The sequence below is a fragment of the Bidens hawaiensis genome, unplaced genomic scaffold, assembly GCF_021521415.1.
Source record: "Bidens hawaiensis isolate Kalapana, Puna unplaced genomic scaffold, B.hawaiensis_p1.1 tig00025758_1, whole genome shotgun sequence".
Taxonomy (NCBI): Eukaryota; Viridiplantae; Streptophyta; class Magnoliopsida; order Asterales; family Asteraceae; genus Bidens; species Bidens hawaiensis.
This window is the reverse complement of record NW_027494120.1, coordinates 273,472-283,016: the sequence shown is the minus strand read 5'-3', so window position 1 is coordinate 283,016 and position 9,545 is coordinate 273,472. Positions and strand designations below refer to the sequence as shown.

Genomic DNA, 9,545 nt, shown 5'->3' with positions numbered 1-9,545 from the left:
TAACTGCGGTTTTCGTCCCTGTGGTTTGTCCAAATCTGCGATTTTAGTCTAGTAGTTTCAAATTTGCAATTTTCTTCCCTATGATTTCATTTCACTTGCAATTAAACTCGAATTCACTAATCTCGTTAAGTCTGATCGTTAAACCCATCAGTGTGCCCTTCACGTGAGGGGCAGTTTTGTTCAATTTTTTTTCCCTTTTCCCAAAATACACCACAACCCCTCGTGTGAGGGGGCTTGTGAATTAGGACTGAGGATTATTTGAGGAGAAAAACGATAAAATTGGTTATCACGTGAAAGGCACTCAGATTGGTTAACGACCAGACTAAACAAGGTTAATTAATTCAGGTTTAATTGCAAGTGAAATAAAACTACAAGGACGAAATTGCAAACGTGAAACTATTGGACAAAAACCGTAGATTTGGATAAACCACAAGAACAAAAACCGCAATTCACTGAAATAAGTATTATAATAAAGAAAGAGTGAAAAGACATGTCTATCCCTGACTTAACGATTAAATTTAACGGGGTTAGTGATTTGGATGTAATTGGCAATAATTGGAAAACATGGATGGTCCATATGCAAAAAATAAACTTTTTGGACTAAATTTGCATGATTTGGCACTTTTCTCGTTTTATTATATAAATTTTATGTGAATTAATGATACTTTGGAGTTTTAGAAATTAAACTTTGTACGAAATCAAGCAAAACCAAGCCGAATCAATCCGTTGGATTTCAAATCAAACCAAGTTAAAGCATAAAATATCACTCGTTTCTTTAATATCAATCCGTTCGGTTTAACTTGTTTTCAAATCAAACCAAGTAGGATCAAATCGACATTCGATTCAACTCAGTTCATAAACAACTCTAGTACCCGTCGCCCTCACTCCCTCCACCTTGTGCTTTTCTTAAGGGAGAATTTCCAAAATAGTCCTTTAGAAGAGAGAGAAATTAAAAATAGTCCAAAACATGTTCCCTTCCCAAAATAGTCCTTGCAAATCTGTCTCCTACGTGAAATTGGTATTCGTGATGTGAGATTTGGTTGACCAGTCACAGATTGACACGTGTAAAGTTAATGATAAAGTTTCATCCAAATCTGTCTCGGCCGATATTTTTGTAGCCAAAATCGTCTTCTGAAAAACCATTGTTTTGGAATGAAAGTTGCCCGCCACGTGAGGTTTCAAAAGTCATCGGTTTCCGCGGTATTTCGAAATTCATCGCGTCCGACGCATTGCAGGTGAATTTCGTCTCCTACTAGATATTTCAAAAATGTTGCAAAAAAAACGATACTTTTCCAATGAATTTAGTCTTGTTAGATGATTTTCAAAAAAGTTTTTAAAAAACGATAATTTCCCAACGAATTTAATCTCATTAGATGAGTTTTAAAAATTCATTTGAAATGCGTCTGAGGAGATGAATTTCAAAATACGCGAAAATCATCTTTTTTTGAAACCTCACGTGGCGGACAACTTTCATTCCAAAACAATGGTTTTTCAGAAGACGATTTTGGCTACAAAAATATCGGCCGAGACAGATTTGGATGAAACTTATCGTTAACTTTAAACGTGTCAAGCTGTGACTGGTCAACCAAATCTCACGTCACGAATACCAATTTCACGTAGGAGATAGATTTGCAAGGACTATTTTTTTATACTATTTTAGATTTTTGTCTCTTCCAAATTACTGTTTTGGGAATTCTCCCTTTTATTAATTATTACTCCGTATCACTTTTTAAAAAGGGAAAATTTCCAAAATGACCCAAAAGTAGAGAGAGAGAAAAAAAATCCTATTTAAGTCAAGATTCCCAAAACAACCCAACAAATATGTAGTGAGGCGACGGGTTGGGAAAATAAACGACGAGATTTTTTAACCAATCAAAAGTTTACAAGTGTAAAAGTTCTGACACACAAAATATCGTCTGTTCCGTCCCTATTTTTAACTTAATTAACTTTTTAAAAAACCGTCTCTCCAGACGGTTTTTTTATGTTTCTCGTCTGGTCCGTTCATATTATTATTGTTTCCCAACTTCATCTTCTTCATCTTCATCCATATCTTCATCTATATCTTCATCTTCATCCATAAAAATTAACCCTTCATATAGTATCAACAACTTCATCTCCTACACTTGGAGAAACCGTACATGTTAGTAATCTAGCAGCACCTAGTGACGCAACAAACTGGTCATGACCACTCGGCTTTGTGAACCTTGATTTGCCATCATGTTCATCAACCTGCATCTTCCTCAACCGCATCTCTTCCTTCACTTTCTACAACAAATCAAAAGGTAAATGAATATAAAAAAATGTGTGTTCTGTATGAAAACTTGCAGCATTTGACCAAATATGTTAGAAAACAAAATACCTTGTGCCCCTAAGTAAATGCAGCATTACTTTATATCAAGGGTTAATTTTTATGAATGAAGATGAAGATATAGACGAGGATGAAGATATGGATGAAGATGAAGTTGGGAATAACAATAATATGAACGGACCAGACGAGAAACATAAAAAAACCGTCTAGAGAGACGGTTTTTTAAAAAGTTAATTAAGTTAAAAATAGGGACGGAACTTTTACACTTGTCAACTTTTGATTGGTTATAAAATCTCGTCGTTTATTTGCCCAACCCGTCGCCTCAGTACATATTTGTTGGATTGTTTTGAGAATCTTGACTTAAATAAGATACTTTTTTTTCTCTCTCTACTTTTGAATCATTTGGTAATTTTCCCTCTTAAAAAGCATAAACAAACAAATAAAGCACGAGTACATTCAAACCTCAATAATATTTTATTTATTATTTTTTGTTACAGACATCCACCACCGTATGTAGCAACATAAATAAAGGTTGATTAAACGATGGCCGCAAAACCCTAACCACCGCCGGCCACACCCACCACCTGGCTAATTAATGGCTTCTATTGCATTCTCCTCCGGCCATCTTTCAACGCCCAACAAGTTCCGTTCCCTTATTCCTACCAGAAACGCCTCAATTGTGAGTTTCCACCTTCATTTCATCAGGGTTGGACTCTGATTATGGGTGTGCGATGGATCGTTTACGTACTTCACTTCCAGATTTTGATCTTAGCGCGTTCTCTAATAAGGACACCGCCCCCCCTAAAGCCCAAAATGTTGTGGCGAGTGCCTTATTTAGTGGAATCGTCAAGAGTTTAGAAGTGAAGTTTGATCTATCCCCTCGCCAAAAGGCGGTGTTTGAATGCCTTCGGGCTCCTCGGGCTCAGGATTTTCTAACGGCCATCCCCATTGAAGGATTAGGCCAACGTATGTCGGGTTTGGAGTATCGGGCTATCCTTAAGTACCGGTTAATGATCCCTATGTTCCCGACGGATGAACCTTGCCCAATTTGTCGTAAGGTCTGTTTGGATTCTTTTGGTGACCATGCGGTGCATTGCAAAGAATTGCCTGGCTTTAAATACAGACATGATCTGGTTAGGGATGTTCTGTGTGATGTTCTTAAACGGGCAGGGATTTTTGCTAAAAAAGAGGCCCCTGTTAACTTTCTCACGGATCCTATTGAAGGGAGGTCTACTTTACGACCGGCTGATATTCTTGTGTTCGGGTGGGCAGGGGGGAAACACGCCTGTGTGGATCTTACAGGAGTGTCTCCTCTTGTTGGGCTCAGGGACCGTGGGTTTGTTGTGGGTCAGGCTGCGTTGAAGGCTGAATCGGGCAAAGTTGTTAAACACGAGAAAGCTTGTTTAGATAATCAACATGTCTTTCTACCATTTGCCTTTGATACATTTGGTTTTCTGGCTCCAGAGGCTGTGAAATTTTTGAGTAGGGTTCAGCGCGTCGTACACGGAACCTCTTCAGCTTCTAGGTCCCAAAGCTTCGTTTTTAGCAGGATTGGCTTTGCTGTTCAAAAGGGGGTTGCGGCGCAACTTGTTGCCCGTTTGCCTGCCACTTTATTGTAATCGTTTTATAGTAAATTATATAAAAATACATAATAATAATTTCATTAACATTTGTTATTATTATTTTAATAAACGTGCATTCGTTGTTTCTATCGATATTTTGTTCATTTTATTTTGATTGCTATTAATTGTTACCGAGCTTGAGCCTCAAATAAATAAACCTGAAGTTTTAACTCCTTAACGAGCTCGAGCCGAGCTTAAGTAATAAGGTGCTTCTTACAAATATACAAAAATAATTAAAAAAAATGTATATGAATTAATAAATAAGTAATAAACGAGCCGAGCTCGGTCTTGAAAAAAAGTAATTAAAAATGTATATAAATATTAATAAATAATAAACAAGTGCTTGAAAAAACGACTCACGAGCCGAGCTTGAGCTTTAGAAAAAGAGCTTGAAACAAGCTGAGCTTGAGTTTTTGTAAGTCAAAATGAGCGGAACTTGAACTTTAGAAAAGAGCTTGAAACAAGTTGAGCTCAAGTTATCGTAAGTCGAAACGAGCCGAGCTCAGACTTAGCTCGTTTACAACCTTAGTGTCGGTGTGTATATATGTCTGTAGATTCATGTATATGTTGCTAATAAGCATGGCTTGATTCAGGTTTTGTTCTTTATTTGTGTTAGGTATATGTGTGTGTCTATTATTTGTAATTTGTTAGGTAATTAAATTTTGTTGTAAAAAAATAATTTTTAGTACTTTCGGTTTATGTATTTTTTAAATTGATATCAGAAATTTTTGACACTGAATGGAAATAATAGAATAAGATTTGTAGGGCTAGGTCAATTTGTACATGGAGTGATAATGACATTTGATTGTGTGATGATATTTACCTTTTTTGACTTGTAAATGGTACATGAAAATTTTGGACATATTCCTGATTTTGGTAATTTCAGAAAGACTTGTAGGACTTTGAACAATTTTTGCCTCAAATGTTATAGCTTGATTAATATAGAATTGAAGTTTCTCATGTACAACTTCTGTAACTGCTGTACTTTCATAAGAGCCCTAAAAATATGGTACCTTAAGTATTGTAATTGTTTTTGGTTTATTTACTTTTCAGTATAAAAATTAACAAAAAAATGTTTTGTTTTGGCACTCAAATTGTTTTGTTTTTTAGCTGTTAAAAGGTATATAATATAAGTTATTAGCAATCAGTAAATTGTATTAGAATGATTACAGAATATTTAGTAAGGAACCGATTCAAAGTTATGTTGCAAAAGAACAATTAGGAAAGATTGACACAAGTATTAAAATGTAATATTTGTTTTGTGAAATGAAATTACTGTATAAATTGTATTGAAATATGTAGCTTGTTTTCTAAATTGAAAGTAATTTCACATTTCTACAATTCAAGTTGCTCATGTGCAACTTCTGTAACCATTGCACTTTCATAAGTCCGAAAAACATAGTACCTTAAAGTTGTGAATTTCTTAGCTCATAGCTTTTTAATATCAAAATGAACAATATATTGTAATATTTTGGTACACAAGTACAAAGTTATGCTGAAAAAGAACTATTATGTTGAGAAAGACTGGCATGAGTTTTATGAAATGTTGATTTTATGAAATGAAATAACAGTCTAAATTGATCAAATGTATAGGTTGTTTACTTAAGTGGAAGTAATTTCACAGTTCTACGATTGAATTACTAAATTGATAAAGTTAATATATTTTAGAGAAGTATAATTGTTTTGTTACATACATTTATGTCGCAGACCAAATTGTAGTGACCTGTGTGTCAATTTTTTTTTAAAATGTGTACAGTCTTTTAACAATTTTCATTGTTCCTCCTAAAATATTTGATATTTTTTTTTGTTCAGAGCTGCAAGGTCAATTTTGAGGGAAACGGGAAGCCCGGTTTACAAACCCTAATCACCAACCAAGAAACATCTCATAAAATCATTACCCCATATGATTTAGAAAGAGATTTCATTCAAAAAGACGGATCCAAACTTCGCGTTCTTTCAGGAACCGCCAACCCGACACTATCTCAGGTACAAAATTTGGACAATGGTCAAAGTCGAACTTTTGAAATTATGTTTATTTTAGCGTTTACCTATCAAGTTACCTGCTTTTTTTATTTCTTTCGTGTGGGGTAGGAAATCGCATCCTACATGGGTCTAGAACTTGGTGACATGAAGATAAAACGTTTCGCAGACGGTGAGATATATGTTCAGCTGCGTGAGAGCGTAAGAGGGTGTGATGTATTTATTGTGCAAGCGACATGTCCTCCCGCAAACGAGAATCTAATGGAGCTTTTAGTAATGATAGACGCATGTCGACGCGCGTCTGCAAAAACTGTTACTGCAGTTATCCCGTATTTTGGATATGCAAGAGCAGACCGTAAGGTAAGACATTATTAAATACAGCTATAGTTGATTTTATAAAATTGATTTGTAATAGGTATAATATTATTTAACTGATGATTCAGACTCAAGGGCGGGAATCGATTGCAGCTAAACTTGTTGCGAATCTTATAACTGAAGCTGGTGCAGATCGTGTTCTTGCTTGTGATCTTCATTCGGGGCAATCAATAGGTTATTTTGATATTCCAGTTAATCACATACATGGTCAGGTAATAATAAGATGGTACATAGAATATGATCATGTCATGTGATATAAAATTGTTTTTTGGTCGTTAGAGGTTGACTTCTTTTTTTGTCTAGGCGGTTATACTTGATTACCTCGCCAGTAAGACTATATGTGCTGAGGATTTGGTTGTGGTCTCGCCTGATGTTGGTGGGGTCGCTAGAGCCCGTGCTTTTGCAAAGAAGTTATCGGATGCACCATTGGCGATTGTTGATAAACGACGTCATGGGCATAATTTAGCAGAGGTAAGGTCTTTTTATGTATTTGTTTTTGATATGTATATTATATAATCTGAATTCATATACGCCCAGCTTCATTTTTTCTGATAATCATCATCATTCTCATTGTAGGTGATGAATTTGATTGGTGATGTAAAGGGTAAAGTAGCGGTTATGGTGGATGACATGATCGACACTGCTGGTAAATAATATCTTTCTCTTGCCTCTGTTTAATTACTATTTTACTATATGTATTTCTGATGCATTTTAAATCACACATTATGTAGGGGTGTAAACGAGCCAAGTCGCTCTTGAGCTACTACTCGAGGTCGGCTCACGAAAAACTCAAATCAAGCAAATCTAAAGAGCTTGAGCGTAAAAATAAGCTTGCTAAATAAACAAACTTGAGCTTGCTCACGCGCTTAAACCTTTTTATTATTTGTATACTTTTTATTTGATATATTAAATATATATATATTTGTATAATAGTTGTTTGATAACTAAATACTATATATTATGCTGTATAAATGTATTAAAATTAAAGATTGTATATAATAAATATTTAAAAATGGATATAATTAATTATTAAATAAGAAACAAGCCGAGCTCGAGCTGAAAAACTACTCATGAGCTTAGCTTGATTTCGATCTCTAGTGAGTTTAAGACTCGAGGCCCGACTCAGCTCGTTTACACCCTTAGCTTTAACGATGATACACAGTGTAAATCCAGGTTGATTTGTATAGAACAAAAATGAATCATTTTGTAACTCCCTCTTGGCTATATATGTTATTTTATGTCTTGTCACCAAAACATTAGAATCTCCCTTATTTTAACGATTTAATCTTTTGCTAATCCTTACCAGTACTTCTAACTTTTAAATTTTTAAATAGGCTGCATAAAGATTTCTTTACTTTTTGTTTTTAAACGTTACTTTATTGTTGGATTATAGGTACAATTGCCAAAGGAGCAGCATTGTTGCATCAAGAAGGTGCACGAGAAGTTTATGCGTGCTGCACACATGCTGTTTTTAGGTCCGTTACAGTTACACTTTCGGTTCATGTATTTTCTTATGTATTTAAAAATGTCTTGGAAAATAATTAAATATTAACTTCTGTTTAATGCAGTCCTCCTGCTATTGAAAGATTGTCTAGTGGTCTTTTCCAAGAAGTAATAATCACAAACTCGATTCCTGTTTCCGAGCAAAACTGCTTTCCGCAATTGACTATCTTATCAGTTGCAAACCTGCTCGGGGAGGCCATCTGGCGGGTTCATGATGACTATGCTGTAAGTATTTAAATTTTAAACAAGATAACATTTATTTTTTCTGTTGGATATAATAACATGCTTTTGCGTTTCGCAGGGAGCTTTTGAGCACTTTTCTGATTTGGGTATTGACTGAGGTGAAGCAATGTGAGTGGTTTGCGGTCACTAACTTCAACCGACATTTCTGGTTTTGTGTAAAACTAATGTCGTCAGGTTGACAGTTTTGTTGTGTAAATTGATTTGCCAAATGCGAGTATAGCTTGCTTTTGTAGTTTACATTTTATTTTAACCTGATGGTGAAGAGTGTATGATTAGCTTGCAGAACATTGATCAATAAGAACATGAGTTTAATTTATCAAAACTATGGATGTAGACTTAGTTTTTTTACTTCCGTTATTTATGTTCTTGAAAAACAAACTGAGTAAAGAAGTACAAGTGTACCTTTGACAATCTATTGAGATTTGGGAGACATGTTACACACGTCGATGACCACTTGACCACTGGATAGCAGTTGACGGTGTGGTGTTTGTAGAACTTAGTTGTGTTACAAGGTACACGATGATTTTGATGTGTGTTCATGTTCCATTCTTCTCGAAATGTATCACATTAGTTTAAATTGATTGAAAATCGATAGGATTGTATGACTGTACCGTCTCTCTCACGGATGAGTTGTAGGTTGAATGATAATAGCACCACAAGTTTACCCTATGACCAAAGGAATATAATCGGGAAAAGAAGTACAAGTATGCCTTTGACACCCTATTGAAATTTGAGAGATTTTACACATGTTGATGACCACTGGATAACAGTTGTCAGAGTGGTGTTTCTAGAACGTAGGTGTATTACTAGGTACGGAATTCTTTTGATATGTATTCATGTACCATTCTTCTTGAGATCTAACACATTAGTTAGTAAATTGATTGAAAATCGATAGGGTTGTATGACTGTATCGTATCTCTCACGGATGAGTTGTCGGTTGAATGATCATAGCACCACAGTTTTACTTTATGACCAGGAGAATGTAAACGAGAAAAGAAGTATAAGTGTGCCTTTGACACCCTATTGAGATTTGAGAGACATGTTACACAAGTTGATAACCACTGGATAACAGTTGTCATAGTGGTGTTTGTAGAACTTAGGTGTATTACTAGGTACGGGATTCTTTTGATAAGTGTTCATGTTCCATTCTTCTTTAGATCCAGCACATTAGTAAATTGATTGAAAATCGATAGGGTTGTATGACTATATCGTATCTCTCACGGATGAGTTGTCGGTTAATTGATCATAGCACCACAATTTTATTTTATGACCATGAGAATGTAAACAAGAAAAGAAGTACAAGTGTGCCTTTGACGCCCTATCGAGATTTGAGAGACATGTTACACACGTTGATGACCACTGGATAACAGTTGTCGGAGTGGTGTTTGTAGAACTTAGGTGTATTGCTAGGTACAGATGCTTTTGATATGTGTTCATGTTCCATTCTTCTTGAGATTTATCACATTTGTTAGTAAATTGATTGAAAATCGATAGGGTTGTATGAATGTATTGTA

General features: G+C 35.2%; 1 protein-coding gene across 1 annotated transcript; it reads left to right on the top strand.

Moving 5' to 3' along the window:
* The first annotated feature begins 2,829 nt into the window (after window positions 1–2,829).
* Window positions 2,830–8,363, top strand: LOC143572179 (ribose-phosphate pyrophosphokinase 1-like). Its single transcript, XM_077057402.1, has 9 exons — window positions 2,830–2,987; window positions 5,743–5,916; window positions 6,022–6,270; window positions 6,354–6,497; window positions 6,589–6,756; window positions 6,862–6,931; window positions 7,679–7,760; window positions 7,854–8,013; window positions 8,090–8,363. The coding sequence occupies exons 1-9, from the start codon at window positions 2,904–2,906 to the stop codon at window positions 8,126–8,128; spliced, it is 1,170 nt and encodes a 389-aa protein (XP_076913517.1). The 5' UTR covers window positions 2,830–2,903; the 3' UTR covers window positions 8,129–8,363.
* The last annotated feature ends 1,182 nt before the right edge of the window (window positions 8,364–9,545 follow it).

Coding starts and splice junctions, on each gene's coding strand:
- LOC143572179 (XM_077057402.1), top strand. CDS start 2,904: ATGGCTTCTATTGCATTCTCCTCCGGCCATCTTTCAACGCCCAACAAG. Junction 6,271..6,353: donor ATGCAAGAGCAGACCGTAAG/GTAAGACATTAT, acceptor CTGATGATTCAG/ACTCAAGGGCGGGAATCGAT. Junction 6,498..6,588: donor TTAATCACATACATGGTCAG/GTAATAATAAGA, acceptor TTTTTTGTCTAG/GCGGTTATACTTGATTACCT.